This window comes from Sprattus sprattus (assembly GCF_963457725.1).
Source record: "Sprattus sprattus genome assembly, chromosome: 1".
NCBI classification, from domain to species: domain Eukaryota; kingdom Metazoa; phylum Chordata; class Actinopteri; order Clupeiformes; family Clupeidae; genus Sprattus; species Sprattus sprattus.
The window spans coordinates 36,857,315-36,875,623 of NC_137920.1; the positions used below are offsets into that span (position 1 = coordinate 36,857,315).

Consider the following 18,309-nt stretch of genomic DNA (forward strand, 5'->3'; position numbering starts at 1 on the left):
GTATCTCTCTCAAGCAGAGGTCTAGACATGCCTTGCTCTGTTCAGCCTCTCACCTCTCCACCCCAACAACTAGCTACAAGGAACTCGCCTCCTCCTCATCTACCAGGATGCTCAATCTCTTCTTATCAAGGGTGTAGCTACAGTTATCACAGGATGTGAGGTGCCAATTAGTGGCTACACACGAATATGGGCTCATAATAGAAACAAGTTATTCAAGGGTCAGAGAGCCACTAAATAATGCAACATCCTAAAATCAGCTCCAGTCTAGTCTGAAACTGGGAACTACTTTGTCCAATGTCCGTCTGAGTCATACCAACAAAATACAGACAGAGTGATGCAACACCTGAAACTAGAACGGAGATGTCCCATCTATTTTAAAACATTGTTTGCAAGACAGAGATGCAACTCCTCAAACAACATTCCCAAGATCCTAAAATCAAATATAGTTTGGGAACGTTCTTTTCTACTGTCCAGGGGCCATGTGCTCTACTGGTCACACTTTCACACGCTTGTCAAACCTGCCTCGCCCTTACCGTTGGCAGCAGTGAGGTATGCCTTGTTGTTGCCGCGGGCCTTGTTGGTCAGGTCCTCGGTGATGTCCATGTGGGTGTGGATCTCCGGGCACATCTCCTCCAGCGCGGCGTGCAGCTCTCCCTCCCAGTAGCTCTTGTCCAGAGACTCCATCAGCTCAGCCAGCTGCACCCGCGTGCTGTAGTACCAGATGGTCTTGTCCTCGTGCTCGCCGTCCTCCTCTCTGGAGAAACGGGGAGGGGAACGGAACGGAGGATTAGTTTGGGCTGCAAGAGACTAGGTCAAGGAGGAGGGTCAGGGCTAGGTTTCCAGGTCAACCACGAAGCAGCAGACTTCAGCTCATTTTGGTCTTTGAAAGTGATTGGACGCATTAGTTGTAGGAAAGGTAAACACAAAACAAACATTGAGCAAAGGCCACTGGTCAGATGACTCCAAAACCAAGAGGGTAAGAGCCCAAAAAAAACACATAAGTGATTTTATGCACGTTTTAGCATTCACACACCAGCTCCTGGTAGCTAAGAGTAGCCATCCCTGCGCTAACTGTGGCCCAACTACATGGACTTAATACCTATGGGCATCCCCAACACCTGCACAACATGATGTATGTATGTATGTATGTATGTATGTATGTTATGAATGTCCTGCAGCAGATCTCCCCATCTACCATGTTTAGGTACAACCCCTACATCAGTCCTTTGGGACTATATTGAATTAGCACCAGGTGCACTTGATTAGGCCTGCAGCTATATACAGTAGGAAGTTAGGTCTGGCCTCGACTACACATACCTCTTACATACGTCTATGTCTAAAAGCGGAGTTGAATTAGCAGCCTCTCCTTGTGGAAGCGAAGCCATGGCTAGCCTGGATGTAACTTGATTTGCCCTACTTCAGGAGAGGAGTGAAATGCTCGATGGTAAGCAGGGTCGTCTTCCCCTTGCCTGAAATGCAACCGGCGTCTAGCTGTAACATCTAATGCCGTCTCGAGTGAAACATGATAGCGCCCTGAAGAAGTCACTTTGCAACAATGCGGTTGAGATTTTTCCCCCTTGGACATGCCTCGAATGCTGTTTTTAAAAGGAGGTGATTTTGACACCTTACTTCACAGCTGGGTCATTACAGAAGAACTAGGGAGTGAATTGATGGCTTTTCTTCACATGAAGGAATGACACATTTCAACCTCAAGGTGACACTCTCAATTTATGATGAGTCAATACAATTTGTATGCGTGGCTATCAACAGCAACACCTTTATACAAGAATACAGGGGTGTTCCAGAATGGGTGTCTGAGAGTGGGGGATGTTAATAGGAAAATATTAAGATTCATGTTTCCAGTCGAGCTTGTCATTGAACTGTAACAATTAGAACAAGGCAGGGTGGGAGAGAATACATACTAATTTAATTCCCTCATTTCGCAGCTACTTCCATTTTCCTACCTGCACGTTCATCTGTTTTACTTCAAGTCATGAAAATGCCACTAAATGCACTTTGTTGAGTGTTGATGTTCTACGATTGCAAACTCCAAATTAGGGCTTATGCTGAAATTAATCCTGGGAGTAACAAGTAAAATAACATAGTCACTCACTCGCAGTGAGTACCTAACTTATTCTTCTCTCGTGGTGGTACTACTTACATGACAATGCGGCGATGGAGGAACCAGTACTTCCTGCGGTGCCGGTCATAGCCGACGGGCTCCTGGCGGATGTACGGCCGGCTCTTCTGTGCCTCGGTGACGCTGTCTGCCACACCGGGCACCTTGTGTGCCACGCACACCTCACACTGCCACTCGTCCTCGGGCACCTCCACCAGCGGTGGCTTGACGCACTCCAGGTGGTAGACGGCCTGGCAGGTCTCGCAGCAGAGCAGGTCACCTAATCGGTGGCACACGCGGCAGTGATCGTCGTACTGCACCACCCCCTCGGACATGAGCTCCTCGCGGGCGAGGTTGGTGGTCAGGAACTGGTCCACCAGAAACTGGAGCACCTTCACCTTGGACTCCAGCGGCTCGAAGGGGTACTCGTCACCCTCCTGCAGGGGCAGGACGTGCTGGTACTCGGGGTCGCTCTCGCAGTAGGCGCGCACAACCTCGGGCCACGTCATGCCATCGATGAAGTAGAGCGTGGAGTTGACGCTGTCCTTGAGGTCGGCCGGGCCGAAGGTGGTGTTGGACGAGTCCTCCTCGCGCAGGATGGCCTTGAGCAGGGAGATGTGCGTCTCGGCGATCAGCGTGCACTGCTCCTGTCCCGCCAGGGCAGCACAGAAGTCCTCGAAGCGGAACGGCGACAGACGCAGCACCGCTCTGAAGTTGCGGAGGACCTCGTAGACGGCCGCCACGTTCAAGACCTGCCCGGAAGGGATCAGCAGGTCATCCGACGACTTTGGGAGGTCCAGCAGGGGGATTTCTTTCTCCTCGAAAATGGGCGATCGAGGGCGGCGGACGCGCGCTCTCCTCCGACCTATGGGGGAGAGACAAAGGAAGGAAAGGAGGAAACGATTAATATCACACTGGACTGAAACTTTTGAACTAAGTGACGCACACATGTGCATGAAACAACCTCAAGGCAATACAAGGTACAAATGACTAGCGCTGAAGCAGATTTATTTTGTGCTAGGCAATTGCATTTGCACAAATATGGTCAAATGGAACACGAGTGTTTTGTTTATTTTTTTTGCATCGACTCACAAGACATTCTCCCATAAAAATGAAATTAAGAAACAGATAAAACCTTCAGATGACTGGCAATTTGAAAGGACATAAATGTGCACCTGACATTAAGATGCTGCCACCATATGTCTTTTGGAGTGGATTAATTTCAGATTACTCCAAATTCTGGACATTACCAACTGATACATCATTTAATAGGAAGGAGAGGATATAATCCAACTAATCTCCAGTCACTTTAATAACCCCACACTTCTAAGTAGGCTGGTTCTCTGGATGGCCAGTTACAGTATACATGATGCAATTTTAGCGCATACATTACGTACACCACAGCATGTTCCTGACAACAGTGAACAAACCACAATCTTTATTTGGTAGGCTAACTATCTTTTTCATAATTATTTTTAAACAAATTAAACATGGGAGAGAAGACCCTCACTGGAGAATTACTCCAAACTGACATTCATGTCCAGTTCGTCATTAGTTCCACAAAGGCAGTTCAGTGCGCTGGCCATGGAAGGTTCAAGTTTGGCCCCGGAGACACAAAGTGCACCCCGCTGAGCCAATGAATCGCTCGCCTCTCAATACAGGCTTTCACAGCGAGTAACCCTTATTGGTCAGAGAGCGTAATCCACGATTAGGCCAAGTGCAGGAGACCTGTGACCTGTACCTACTATGCTGCCAGAGCCCAGGTCTCACATCATGGACACTGAGGGTGAAACTGATCCTTATCATAGGGAAATAGGTCACCCGCTGCTCGTGAGTGAGCCCTTTTAAAAAAAAAAATGCCACATTTGACTAGATGTGTGCTTACATAACCTCTCAAGACAGGGTCGAATTAAGAGGGAATGCTTACAACACCTTAAGATGTGTGGCGTGTTTTTAACGCCCATTGGAAAGCAAGAATTGCTAAAGGGATCAGAGTCCCACTGGAACTGTCCAAGAACAAGGCAATTCAACACACATGTAAGGTCTGTGTGTGTGTGTGTGTGTGTGTGTGTGTGTGTGTGTTGCCATTTGTGACCCAGTAGAAGGCAGGCTTTTGGCCTGGCAGTACTGAGAAACAACACAAACGAGTTTGTGTGTGTAAGACAAATGAAAGGTGATGAAGCAAACAGTGGTGATGTTTCACAAATTAGAAACCTCAGTCAGCTTCCCTTTGAATGCAAAATGAGTGCTTTCTCTCTTTCAGGATGTCACAAGCAATAAGGCTGTCAGGGGACTGCCACCGATACCCAACAGAGATAACTCCACTCCTCCAGAGTGTTTCATTTCAGGCGGCGAACCTTTAGCCATGAAGGCTGTTTTGTTGTTTTGTGAAGTCATGATATGAGTTAAGCTGAATTGAAACAAGCGTCTTTATGTATGCAGATCCCTAAGCTCAGTGTCGAAAAATGTAAATAGGCTGAGCTGGCAGCTGGTGCTAAATTATTCTGTGTGTATTCCACATGTTGTGGAGAACTACTAGGTTTTTGTCCCTTATAATAAGATTAATGGTGCATGATAAAAAATTATAATAATAAAAACCTTTACTTTGGAGACAATAACTGCAGTCACAGGCTGAACTGTCTGAACTGTGAACATCAATGGCAAACAAGTCCTATCTCTTGGGAAGGTAAATCTCATGTGAAGTGTTGGCGTACCCAACCTCTCATCCTTTTGTTAACCACACCTGGAGTGTCTTTCTTCCCTGTTTGTTGTTTCTCTGTGTATGGTCGGCCTTTTGCTGAACTACTTCTAGGCCACATAACTCATATTGGAACTGAAATAGGACTATGAAACGGCAACGCTCACACTTAAACATGAACATTACATATGGACCAAATCAATAAATGTTTTAAAACGTTTGCCTCCTTCCTTAGAAATCAGTCAATAAAAACCCAGCAGAATTTTGAGTCAAAGTTTGGGAATGGGGATGGGATTCACATTAAAATTCCAAAATGTGCTGCTGCTGAGCGTGACTGTGGCAAAATACATCATCTAAGAATAACCTATCCACGCACGGCCGCCTAATAAAGGCTCTACTAGAATTCAACATAAAAAAAGAGCTCCAAAATGTCCCCAAAATTCCCGTTACTAATGCTGATACAGTAATGCTTCGTTGCCGCAAACAAATAATACATACAAGGTCCACAAAACGCAAAGCATGAACTTGTTATTAATACTGGTGATACAAAATATTTAAATGGACCAACGTAATCAGGGGTGAAGGATAATGAATGCCTCACGCAACAGGTGGAACAGGAGCGCCATTTTCAAAACAAAGCCGTGCTGTCAATTGCCTTTTGCTAACTTGCGAGCCTTTCGTAACATTAATTAAGCTGAGTAACCTTACGTAAATTATCACAATTCGGCAACAACTATTTTCACAGTAAGTGACAAGAGTAATATTTGTCCGATATCACTGTGAGACGCAGTACCGGACAGGCAAACTCTTTTACAAGTTACTGAAACTAACTTAATTCCATGCATCTACATTGTAAGTATATCCGCATCGTGGGGATAACTACTGCAAATGCTGCTAGCTACGTTAGCACATTGTCGTTACCTAAATATTCACAAAAATTGTCAAAAAACTATTGGTAATGTGACAGATTTAAGTGCAAATGAAGGAGGAGAAAATGCCCCCAAAACATTTGTATTTGAATGAATGGATAGCCAGAAGTAGATATCGCGCCTGCAAGCTATAAGCGAATGCCGTATCTACAAACAATTCGAATTACGTAATGTAATGATAACTGAAACCGCACCTCTGTGATAACAACCAATAAATAAAACCAAATGTGTGCGTTTTTTGGATGTGAATGGTGAGCTACTATTTGTAAACAACCGACGACTCGGTGGTACAAGTGCGCGATACATCACCGGATCTCAATAAACAAAGAGGCCTGATTCTGCGAGCAAGCTCCATTTTGAACAATGCAGCTTAACTTACTTCGCACCATGTACGCTTGTGTATAACAGTTAAGTAAGTTTCAACAACACTCCTGGGTGTATGCATCACTCTTACACTTCCATGACTTAATTAAGCATTAAGCTAGTTAGCTAGCCACTTAGCTAGCAGCAACGTACCTGGAGTGCTACCGTGGGTACTATGACTCCTAAAACTGCTCTCCGTGCAGTAACTAGCATCATCTTCGTCTGGTATTTCCTCCTGATAATCGGAGCCATCATCAAAGGCCCCGTCGTCGTCCGACAGAGGGTTTTCCCGTAAAAACTCATCATCGTCCGATCTCAAACTCACGGCATCCTCCTCATCACTCTCATGGTCATCGTACACAATCTTGCTGGCTGGCCGTCTCCCTCTGCTTCCACGGCCACCTCTCGAGCCCCTGCCTCTTCCTCTACCCCTCGATGTAGCTCCAAATTTTTTTCTGCCTCTCGACGAATGGTAGTTTCCCCTCCTGGAAGTAATTCCTGCAATATCTGATGTTCCTCGACCTCTTCCACGCATTCCCCTCCTGGCTCTAAAACCGCGGACTGGCACGGGGGATGGCTCCCCCATCAGTGCCTGTTTGGGCGGCCTGCCTCTTCTCCCTCTCATTATAGCAAGCTAGCTTAGAATGTATTATTTCTGTTTTTAGTTTTCGTGCGCCACCAGCCCACGCAATTCAGACAAATCAGACCGCTTCCAAAAGACTAGCTTGCTTTGTAAAGTCTGCAGGAGTCCCGGATATCCCCGGTCTAAATTAACGGGAAAAAGCTCAAACCGAATGGCCGGCGTCCCGCTCTGGGTCGCCTACAGTCGCCATTTTTCTTCCTCTCTCTCCCTGTACTGAAAACACTCAGCAGGCCCTCTATGGAGGTCACGTGACGTGCTCTACAATAGATGCGAATACCATGTTAGTTCACAAAATTAGAAAGCATAGTAGACACGATGCAGTCTATTTACGTTCATTTGTCAGTCTGAGTTTAACTACTCTCTCATTCATCAATTAATTATATAAGAGCTAGCTTGTAAATTTAACAGCGCGTTTGACTGTAAATGTGTTTGAGATAATTTCAAAGACGCTGCAAGCTGTGCAGAAGGGGCATTGAAACATTTTTATTCACATATTTCAAGTTCAACATAGGTTACGGATTTATTTCGAAGCAGAATAAAAGAGGGTTACGTGTTAGCCTAGTTGGTAACTTAAGAGCAAGTGCTTTTAATACTATGGTTACTGCTTATGCAACGCACAGATGTTGCAGTGTAACCTAATAAATTAAATCTGCGTTAAACTGCCATTCTCCCGATGTTTTACATTTTTGCATTTTCAAACCGGCGTCTGCTTTTAAGTATTAAATTAATTTGAGTAGCTCATTATATACTTCACATATTTCCAACATTAGTTAGCCTGTAGTTTATTCTGCTGGCCAAAGACAACCAGGCCTACATCATGTAGCCTTCGTTTTTGCGTTCAAGTTTCCTTTTTCAAATAATAGTATAAAATGCAAGATTACAGTAAATAATTTATAGGTCTCTGACATTGGATCAGTCGAGATAGAGCAAGCATAATGTTGCAGCTGTGATTTTGTGCGCGCATAATAATCAACTTATGGAAATAATGTTGAAAGCAAACTAAAATTTAAAATGTATCACACAATCTATAAAAAATCCGCACAATATCTATGGTTATGCAGTTGTCGTGGCCGAGTGGTTAAGGCGATGGACTAGAAATCCATTGGGATCTTCCCGCGCAGGTTCGAATCCTGCCGACAACGAATGATTTTTTTGGAAGACGCCTCTACACACGCGTTGTTCGAGGTGATCGTTGTTCGAGCTGATTCCAGAGAAAGACATTTGTAGACATCGGTGGTGGAAGTCGGTAGCATAGTGGTGTTATGCAGGCGTTTACAACAAACAAATATAATTCTCTTTTGTGTTTTGTGAATAGAAGGATGTATTAATTGGAACACAAATATTTTGTGAAACAATTAAAGAACTTGCATTGAAATATTCAATGTAGATTTATAAATATATCACTAATATAGGGTACATTAAAAGTAATGTGCTAACAAATTGTGAATTCTAGTAATAAAATTGAACTTTGCGGTAAATAATGCACGCCTACATTTCTGCTAACGCTGGGACTCGAACCGGGAACTTTGGGGTCAACTCTTCTCACATAAATGCATGTATTGAAATATTCAATGTAGAATTATCCATATATCACTAATATAAGGATAATAAAAGGTAATATCCAAACAGATTGTGAGTTCCAATAATGAAAATGAGCTTTGCATGAAATAATGCAAGCCTCAATTTCTGCCAACGGTGGGACTCGACCTGAAACCTCTGCTTTCATAGTAATGCATATAAAAACAGAAGTTTAATGTTTAAAATAGTCATGGAGGATCAGGCCATACAAAGTCCCTTCCTTCTTTTATCTCTCCTTTTCCCCTTTCTCTCTCTTTTTTTCCTCCTTTCTTCTTCCCCCCTCATGGTGAGCGAGTGTGCCCCAGCTTTGGGCGCAGTTGTGCAGGCTGACGAAATGTAAGGAAACCATAATCCAAGAAAATACCAGTATATTTGTTATAAACCACACTAAGCAGTTTCAAAAGGCTCTGAATTATACGCAACATTTTCATGCTTATAACATTATCTGTAAGATACAATTGTAACATAAGCATCGTATCCATGTAAATATAATACATGAAATTTTCATACAAACGCTGGTTGTACAGTAGGTCTTCTACAAAAATACCTAGACTGAATCACTCTACTGGTATGACGGCTTTTTAAATAACATTATCTTCCTGACAAAAAAAACTAAAAAACATATTGGCTCAAAAGAAAATATACTCGTAGGAAGGTCGTCTGGTAGTATACACTATAATAACGGCTTTAATTTGCAATACATTTTACATTTCCAATTCATGTTGTAACTCATATAAATACACATTAAAGCCATGAAGAAATGTCTAATCAACTGTTTTAGAAAACACAAAGCTCAGGTAATTTATTGCAAAAGTGATACTCATGGGAGAGGAGAGGAGAGGAGAGGAGAGGAGAGGAGCCATATTTGTTTAAAAGAGTCTATACAGTTGGTTTAAAACAACTCAATCACTTCAATAGAGTACTGGCTGTTGTCCTTTGAGGGCTTGGCTTTCTTCAGTGCGTGAAGACTGCCCTCGATTTTCCCCAGATCGGTAAATAACCTCATCTGAAAAAAACGGGGCAGGGGAAGCAAAGTTAGCTGTGCAAGTCTCAGCAGTGACCACCCAGTCAATTCCTTCCACAGAATATTTGTCCAAATGTATTCAGCAAAGGTGAAATATTTCGCAATTCTTGGTTATGCTTCCCCTCATTCTGCAGTGGCTCTCACTTTTCTGTACACATTCACATATACTGTCCCATGATTCATGACATTCATTACTGAGGTAAGCATTGATTTTGTTAAAAACATTTTTTTGAATTGTTTTTTTGTGTAAGTGCATGATCAACACACTGAATGACCAAAGGATACAAGTGGCACACGCCAAGTTGCAAGCTTAAACGCACGTACCTGTGCTTTCACGAAACTGTGAAGGCCTGCTAGCAACTCCTTTGCTTCTGGAGCCATGACCAAGACAGTGAAGTGAGCATCCACAAGCATACAGACCCAGTCTATGATCTGCAGTTATGAAGATGAAGGGTAAAAAAAATACAGGAGTTACAGGAAACATGTTACATGCTGTTTACGCGGTACCCAAGACTTCAGACACACTGGAAAAGCTAACTAGTGAATTCTTCAAACAATAATAATGGCATTATGAGTGAAACCATCCACCCCACCAACCTGTGTCATGGTTGGTGACCTCAAAGCAGGAACCTGTGTGTTGATCTCTTGATAGTACTTCACATACAAGAACTGGAGGTACTGAAGGAAGAGCTGGGGATATAAGAGAATGATGGAACATCAAACTGACTGTATTACAGATATTCTGTCCTTAAGTAGGGAAAATAATTTATTTTGGTGGAAGAAAACTTTAGTGTCTTTCAGTGAACCATTTAGTAAGATATCTATTTAATTAAAAAAAACTTCAAAGCTTAACAATGAAAATAAAACAATAAGCAAATAACATTTTCATCATGACGATACAAAAAAAGTGTCAGTTGTGACCCTGTAAACGGATACTTACAATAACCTGTGGTGCAGAGAGGTCTTTGAGATGAGGCAACAGGAAGCTGTCACTGTACGGCGTCTGCAAGATTTCATTTCTGTGAAGCTGCTGTCAAGGGAAAAATTCAAACTCAAACTGCCACTTAAGAGTGGTTTTATGTTAATGTAGTTCAGTAGAGTGTTTTTGTAATGTTTTTATACTCTAGAGAGAGAGAGAAAAAAATACTTGTAATGTCTTTATACTCTAGAGAAAGAAAAATACTCTAGAGAGAGAGAGAGAGACTGCAAGTTATAAAGAGTGCAAGTTTGAGATAGAGAGAGAGAGAGAGAGAGAGCACGAGAGTGAGAGAGAAAGAGAAACAGAGAGAGGGGGGGGGGGGGGGGGGGTGAGGGGGAGGATTCAATCCTCCTCTGTTCACCATGTTCCCTGAAGTACCATTGTTTGTTTGGGTTTGCATAACACTTCAGCATATAGACTAATTTACATGTACCAATTAATGTAAGGGAGATGACAAGGACCTTAAAGTACAAGAAAGCATCTCAGCGCTTCTGCAGCCAAGGATACAGTAATACTGCTTTGTGTAGTCCGACTGGCCTCGTCATGTCCAGAGACATGGAGCTGTCTAGTTTTGGTTTCTGGTGGAGAGGGTGCTGGACAGGGCTGTTCTCCTCCGACGCTGCCGGTGTGCTGAAGCCGTTCTGTTGGGTCTCATTCTCCTCCTCCTTCTCCTGCACCGTCATGGCACTCAGACCCTCCATGTACACCACGCTGTCCGTCTCCAGAGTAACCGTCTCCAGCTCACTGTCTGGTGTGCTGTGAGGAGAAATAGTGGGTGACTGGATTGAAGGATTGGCTTTGGGAAAGGTCCAGGGGTGGAATATCTGATGAAGTCAGGGATTCAGCTCAAATTGAAGAAGTCCCTCCAGGATCTTGCAACAAAAGTGACTGAAATTGCTTTGGGAATTCTCAACAATTGTGGTTAGAATTGCTGTGATTGAGGTTATCTCCAGCAGGAATTCCTCAAGATTTTGATTCCAACAGGATCTTGTGAGGTTTGGTGTAATATGTGCAGCCAAAACGAACTGACAAGGCACAGAAAATCCATGGGGAACACAATGATTTGTTTTCTCCAACATCTGCTGCCTAGATCTACTGTCAAGCCCTGCTAGGACATTCATCTTCTGAAAGGGAGACAAGTAATAGAAACCTCCACCAAAACGTTTTCAGTGATTGTGATCAACCCAATTTCACCAGTGGGAGAATATTTACCTGAGGAAAGCTTTAAGGCAAGCACAGGTGATGGCCTCAGGAATGTCCGGAAAGACTTGTAGACAGAACTGACACAGGGCTGAGTCCTTCTTCTCCAGAGCCAGCTTCAGGAGGTCAGGACACACACTGGAGACCAGAGAAATACAATCATATCTGTTAGATCGCTATTTTTTGATCTTGCATTCTTCGTGAGACAAGACCCAGTATTCATAAAATAATCCGTATCCACGGATTTCAGTCCGCCAGGGTCATGGCTTAAAGTGACTACTTCAAAGGAGATGGCGGTGAATTTTAAATCAGGGAGGTTTTTTTCTTTTCATAGGCGCAGTCTCTTTTTGACTTGACCTTGTATATGGTTGCCTTTCAGAAATGTACTGTGACCAAGATGGGCAGTGCAATTTATGGTAAATTAATCCTGCTTCCAAACACATTTAACTCACAATCTTGTTTTTCATGTTTGCCAACTGGCTCAGTTAAAGAGTGTGCCATCCCAGACCAAAGTCTAATAACAACCATAAACCACTCGTATAGCAGCTGCTAAGCTACTAATAAATAGCCATGCAGTTCTTGGTGCCTAACACCATCTAACGACACACCACACCCTCACCTGTGGCAGAGACACTGGGTGTGCACCAGCTGCACCAGGACCATGTGCGGGTAGAAGGAGGGTTCCTCCAGGCTCCGTCTCACTATGGCAGAGGCCAGGTTCCCCACAGCCAGCTGGAGACATGGGAGGTCTGACTTAGAGAGGAAGGACGCCATTGCCTTCTGGACCTCGTCCACTGAGGCGGTCTGCAAAAAGACAAAACCCATTTTAGGTGATTTGCCGGGGACCCAGGACTGAATAAGATGGCCATCATGTGAGGGGGCAGAAATCAATTGAACTGATACAAAGTTGGCATGAAGACAAATAGCCTTTTTGGACTTGAAGTACAGCAACACTTTAGAACAGTTCAGACCTGACAACATACTGGAACAAACGCATTCAGAGTGTTGGACTACAAAGGAAAGAATCTCAAGAGAACCCAATGCAACATTTGTCACAAAGCACATGCAAATTATTCTTGTCTAAAATAATTAGACCACGTCTCCTCAGAAAACACGGTGAATGCATGTAGTTAACACTTATTGATGTACTCTCCAGAGGTTTGGAAGAATGACCAGCATGTGGCTTTAGATGAGAGGCGGTTACCTTGATTAGTTCTATTAACTGGTCAACTGCGATGGCGGAGGCCCCCTGGCTTCTGCGAGTCAACTTCTATAGAAAGGATTGAATTGGGGGGGAAAAAATCAGGATCAACTAAGAAATTGTTGAACAGTGCAACAAATCAGGTTAAACCTACATGAAGGTCCAGGACTAACTCCTTTCATTAACAACACAGGTGTTGAAGTGTGGTAGGTCACATTTCATATAACCTGAAACCCCAGATGAGAGTGTTGCAGCAGATTGTCGAGTCCACATGAAATATTGATGCCAAGAGAACTACATCTTTTTAGCATTTGTGGCGCCCTTAAAGGGATGTGGTACCCTTAAAGGGATGTGCACAGCACTGCCTAAACGACACTCACATTCTTCCGTGTCTCCAGCCCACTCGCAGATGTTTGCTCCTGCATCACCGCACCCCATGATGCCACGGGCACCGGAGGGTTCAACTCTGGATGAACGACAGAGCAAAGCCAGGATGAGAATACACATTAAGAGTTACCAAACACACTTCTGCAAGTAGTTATGTTGGGTAACATATGGTAGGCATTAGTGTTGCAATTGCAGTGTCACTACTAACAGAGTACGAGGGGGAGGCTGCCCATAGTGGCGTGCTATAGAGGAGCTTACCGCAGCCTCCAGGTTGTTTGAGTTTTCCCATAGCAGCAGCCAGGGAGGATTTCTGACACTCAAAGGGGATTACAGACAAAGCCTTTCCGTGAGGAACATAAAGCTTCCCGCAGTAACACCACAACTGGAAACAAAACAAACAAACAAACAGACAAATTCAGTTTTTTTTCCGCTTTTGTTTATCTGGTAGAAATGTTTTATAGTCTCAAGATACATTCAGCACATCCATTTTCCCCAAAACATTTGTTCTGACTGACCGGGCCATATATTCTCCCAACCATTTCCTTCCCAGCTTGCAGTGTCTGGAAGTTTGTATTCCAAATGCACAGGTAATCTGCAGAGGAAGACAGAGACAGCATTCAGTACCCCTCTAGCAATAATCAGGGCACGCACAATAACATCAACAAAAAGTAAGCCAGAGCACAGTGCATCTATATGTGTTTTACATTTACATTTTTTAATTTAGTCATTTAGCAGACGCTTTTACCCAAAGCAACTTTCAAGGAAATTGGATTTATAAATCAGGAGCAGTTTTAGGGGTTAAGTGTCTTGCTCAAGGACACCTACACACTTGGTAAGGAGGAGTGGCAACCTTTCCATTACTAAACGACTCCTCTACCCTCTGTACACTGGTAGGTATACAATGATGATTCTCAATGCAACAAATTGTCACAGATCCACGAGAGCCTAAAAGAGTGCTTTGCTGGAAGGGGATGGGTGTACCTTTCCCTGCCCCTGCTGACGGATGCGGTACTCCCACCACGGCCACGTGGGCTGAGTCCAGGGGCACAGCCGAGGCTGATGCCAGCTCCCCCTCCCCCAGCGGCAGCATCAGGAGCAGGGTCCTGGGCAGCGATAGCACCTTGCCCTCCTCCACTCCCTCTGGCAATCGCATGGGTACTATACTCTCATACACACAGCCGTCTGGGTCTGCAAGGAAGATCAAGATGGAGGGATGAGAGGCTGTGTTCAGATACAGTTTTTCAGGTTGTCACAGTATGCTTATCTTAGAATTAAGAAAGTAAAAGCACTTTAAAGAAGGCTTAGACACCGTTACTACACATGACAATTCTCATGTACGGCAACTGACTAGACTCAGACATCAAAACAAAGGGCATGTCTTGGTTACAGTAACAGATACTTGGATGAATGTCTCCAACAGCATCCACACACTCTTAGGTGCTTTAGATGACCAACACTGTCTGTCGAGTGAAACCATATCCCCAGTTTGCGGTGACACTACACATGCTGTTGTGTGCTCACTTACATAGACTGAGTATGTGCAGATTTCCGCTGCGTGGTGACGCCGAATAGCTGAGGGAGTTGGAGCCCGTGCCCTCCAGCCGGTACGCCACTCTGTTCATGTCACCAAGACTCTGCACATGCAGGCAGTGTTCCCCTTTCTGAGGAAACAAATGGAATGTTCCGTCAAACAGCAGAGGGACGATTACACTGATTCTTAAATGGAACGTACTAGCAAGGCACGAGTGGAGTAGGGGTGTAGTCTTACATGTTCTGTGATATAGAGAACCCATCGTTGTTTTCCTGAGGTGACGAGAGTGCTCCACCTATAGGATAACATTTATGACACTTGAATGCAAATCTCTCGCCAAGAACACTGGACATCAGCTCAAAGACAGGGGTTCAAAGCTGGACAATTAGACTTCTGTGACCTATATGCCCGTCAGTGCTGCATCTGAAGTGGCTGGATGGCCGTTTGAAGCATGAGGGTCCTACCTGATGACCTCTTCCTCTGAGAGGATGTTCTCCACGTCCTGCTGAGGCTCAGCCAACAGCAGGTCCAGGAATTGGACGGCTCCTCTGCGGAAGAGAACCACTGGCTCTTGGTCAGCGCACGAGTGGATCCTCCACACATCAGAGGACACCTACAGCACAAGAGCAGTCTGGGTCAGGCGAACTTGAGACAACTCCACGAGGCAAGGCGAACAAGATTGTATTACAAGGAAATGTAATCTGTTAGTGAAATCAGAATATGGAATACAGACACATCAACATTAATGTGGAAAGAGAATGAACATGTTAAGGTCTCTTCAAAGAGTTGTTTCAGGCCTCTATAGGGTCTGGGTGAGTACATTTGATGCATCACAATCATACTTACAGTAGCTTTAAATGCCTTGTCAAGACTGATGTCATCATCTTTCCAGACTCTTATAACCTAAGGGGGAAAACAGTAAGTTAAAAACACATCAATATAAACAAATAATTGACTTAACTTCACAACTTCAGATAAAGCTATTGGATAAAAGATTAGGAGAGGTCAATCTTCGTTGTTTACCTTATCATCTGTCACCACCACATATTCCCTTGTTTTGGAGTTATAAACGGCGGGACACGTTATTCGTTGTCCCTGCTTCACTGTCCAGCTACCCAAGGGCTTCTGGTCCGAGACCTGTCAGAACAACCACATAAATTTGCAACTCCTATGATGCCAATCATGAATTACATCCGCAGTCACATGCGTTCTTTAGCGTTCTCAGTCTGGCAAAGATTATTCTTGAAAGGCGATAGCATCTAGACTTAGCATCGATTATGAACAACTTACTGCAAATTAATACAACAGCGACATTTTCGTGGCAGTGGCGGTTTCCTAGCTAAGCTAGAGGCAGACTATAGCCTGTAACGTGTATCGTTACCAACACCAGCCCACAAACTCAAAGCGACTGGAGTCCAACGGTTTGCTTTAATTTCAAACCTCCATGTTACTAAAAGTACGAAAATGTCCTGGGTTCTTATTGCTAATTTAAGGTGGCGTTATTGTACTGGCGTTGATTGTTTACAAAATGCTCTAGCTAGGTTGGCTATGTACGGAAGGAGAGCGTGGCACCACCCAATCGTTAAATCAAACAGATCTGTCCGCTTCACCTTACCTTGTATATTGTAATAGATCTGGTCGAATCCGTAACAACCACATGATCATCATCCCCTTTCAATTCGATCCCTTCTATCCCAGATTCTGTGCTGTTTTGCGCTACATTGAGTGCGCAAAGCGTGGACCCCTCAAAGAGCGCTGCCATCTTTCCGATCGCAGAACTCGCATATGCTCAAACCTCGCGAGCACACGTTGTGCTACCATCGAGACTCTCAAGAAGAGAAAAGAACAGCGCTGAAAAACTACGACACTGCCGCTCCGTGGCGTGGGTCCTTTCACTATGTATAAATCTATGGTGATGAAAATGCGGGCTTTATGAGTTGCACCAAAACATCCAGCGTTTATTTGTTATATATGCGTGTGCATGCCCTCGCGTATGTTAGTTTGCCCTTCATTAAAAAATCGTCAAAACAACAGATGTGTTAAGTTTACACGTATAAATAAACAATCGCTACATTACAATAGCCCACTATTGATCATTATTTGTGGCCAACAAACGTGGGGCTTACAGTTAGTTTCACGGTTTTCTTGAATGCCTGAATAGTTTCGAAATTAGCCTGCAGACAAATCAGGCTGGCTGTTAGCAGGCTTAATGTAAAGGCCCACATTTATTAGCCTAATGCTTCAATATTTTTAATTTAGAAGATGAGCTGCTGATGGATTATATTAAATCAAAGAATGCTGTATTTACAAATATATATGACCATAACGTTTGATCAGTAAGCTACTCAAATAGGTATATTAGGTCATGTTTTTTTTTCTTATTGATATCACAGCCTACTGATTTTCCATTTTGTTGACAAAAAAACTGGATCAGGTTACCACAGCATAAAAAGCCATCTCATTTTCTGACAAATGAGGGATGGAAGTAATAGTGAAATTGGTGTGTAGAGAGCACTAATGCACTGACTTGCCTACAGAATAACATAATGTGCAATTATGTGTCAAGAAAGGTTAATGTAGTTCTTCACATTCTGTTCAAACTGCACAACTGGGCACAGTTGATTGATGTGCTAAGGACATGCACCCACAGCCAACTCTTGTTATGCCTTATGTGTTTAGCTTGAAGAGTTGTATTGTCATCATGCAGAAGAGTGTTATCATGTGCCTTTCAAGATGCTTTCTTTCCATCAGTCCTCTGGTATCCTGAAATTGTTGGTTTAAATTCAGTGATATTATATCTAGTTATATCTAAAGAATTACTTCAATCAAGGGCAATTTTATGAAAGGCTTAATTTTTGTTTTTATTTGTTTCAGTCAACTGAACCTGAATCAAAGTATTAATCTCACGTAGCCACCTTTCCTAAAGTTGCACCCTTCCATTAATACATGCCCTCCCCCAAACACATATGGGTGTTGCCATGCAAGAAGGACTTGACACAGAATATTTTAAATAGCAAGTAAACTTTATTTGCTACAAGATTTAAGAAAAAAGTAAAACATTTATTACAACTAAACCAAACAAAATATATCCAAGGGCAATAAAAATATACCAGAGTGGAAGAACCCAGAGCGACGTTCAGCAGCCGAGAGAGGATGGCACTTAGCAAACACAAAAATAACAGCATGTTTACCAGCTGCACTTCAAAGTGACACAAAAGCTTGGTCCTTCTGAGCAAATGGGTTCAGATAGAAAATACAGCCATAACAAAATAACCCACAATGCTACTGATACTTCAGTCTGACCGTAAGAACAAAAAGGTAAAGACAGCCCACCTTCAGAATGAAAAAACATCAATGCCGCCACTGAAACAACTAAAGAACATAAAATGTTTTGCTTTTTTTTTTCTCCAAAAAAAGAGGTCCTAAGACCATATCAAAGTTGAAAGAAATACCCTTACATGTGAACAGGAGCGGGGAAACTAACAGAAGCTACTGAAAGACTGAATTTGAGGCCAAATCATACTAGCAAAATGGATATGTTAAACTGATTACATTACAGCATTTTAATGAACTGGAATAATTCAAAGTGGCAGAGACCTTCCATCTGATAGAGACCAAAATCTCTACACTGATAACTTTCACCTCATTTTAGATCAA

General features: G+C 43.4%; 2 protein-coding genes across 2 annotated transcripts in view; both read right to left on the minus strand.

Annotated features, from left to right (window-relative positions):
* Positions 1-6,844, minus strand: part of LOC308376607 (nucleosome-remodeling factor subunit BPTF-like) — a 40,886-nt gene extending 34,042 nt beyond the window's left edge. The window contains exons 1-3 of the mRNA XM_080853005.1: positions 6,263-6,844; positions 2,162-2,984; positions 534-754 (exon numbers count right to left, since the gene is read on the minus strand). Coding sequence (XP_080709131.1) covers positions 534-754; positions 2,162-2,984; positions 6,263-6,734 — 1,516 coding nt within the window. The 5' untranslated portion in view covers positions 6,735-6,844. The remainder of the gene's footprint in view (positions 1-533; positions 755-2,161; positions 2,985-6,262) is intronic.
* A 1,967-nt stretch (positions 6,845-8,811) lies between these two features.
* Positions 8,812-16,414, minus strand: nol11 (nucleolar protein 11; the record flags this gene model as incomplete). Its single annotated transcript, XM_080852968.1, has 18 exons — positions 8,812-9,336; positions 9,679-9,786; positions 9,952-10,044; positions 10,295-10,373; positions 10,841-11,089; positions 11,546-11,671; positions 12,153-12,337; positions 12,738-12,803; positions 13,115-13,200; positions 13,380-13,503; positions 13,637-13,713; positions 14,103-14,309; positions 14,647-14,782; positions 14,890-14,947; positions 15,117-15,265; positions 15,499-15,555; positions 15,676-15,789; positions 16,268-16,414. 18 exons carry the CDS (start codon positions 16,412-16,414, stop codon positions 9,223-9,225), a joined length of 2,175 nt encoding a protein of 724 aa, XP_080709094.1. The 3' UTR covers positions 8,812-9,222.
* Positions 16,415-18,309: the final 1,895 nt, after the last annotated feature.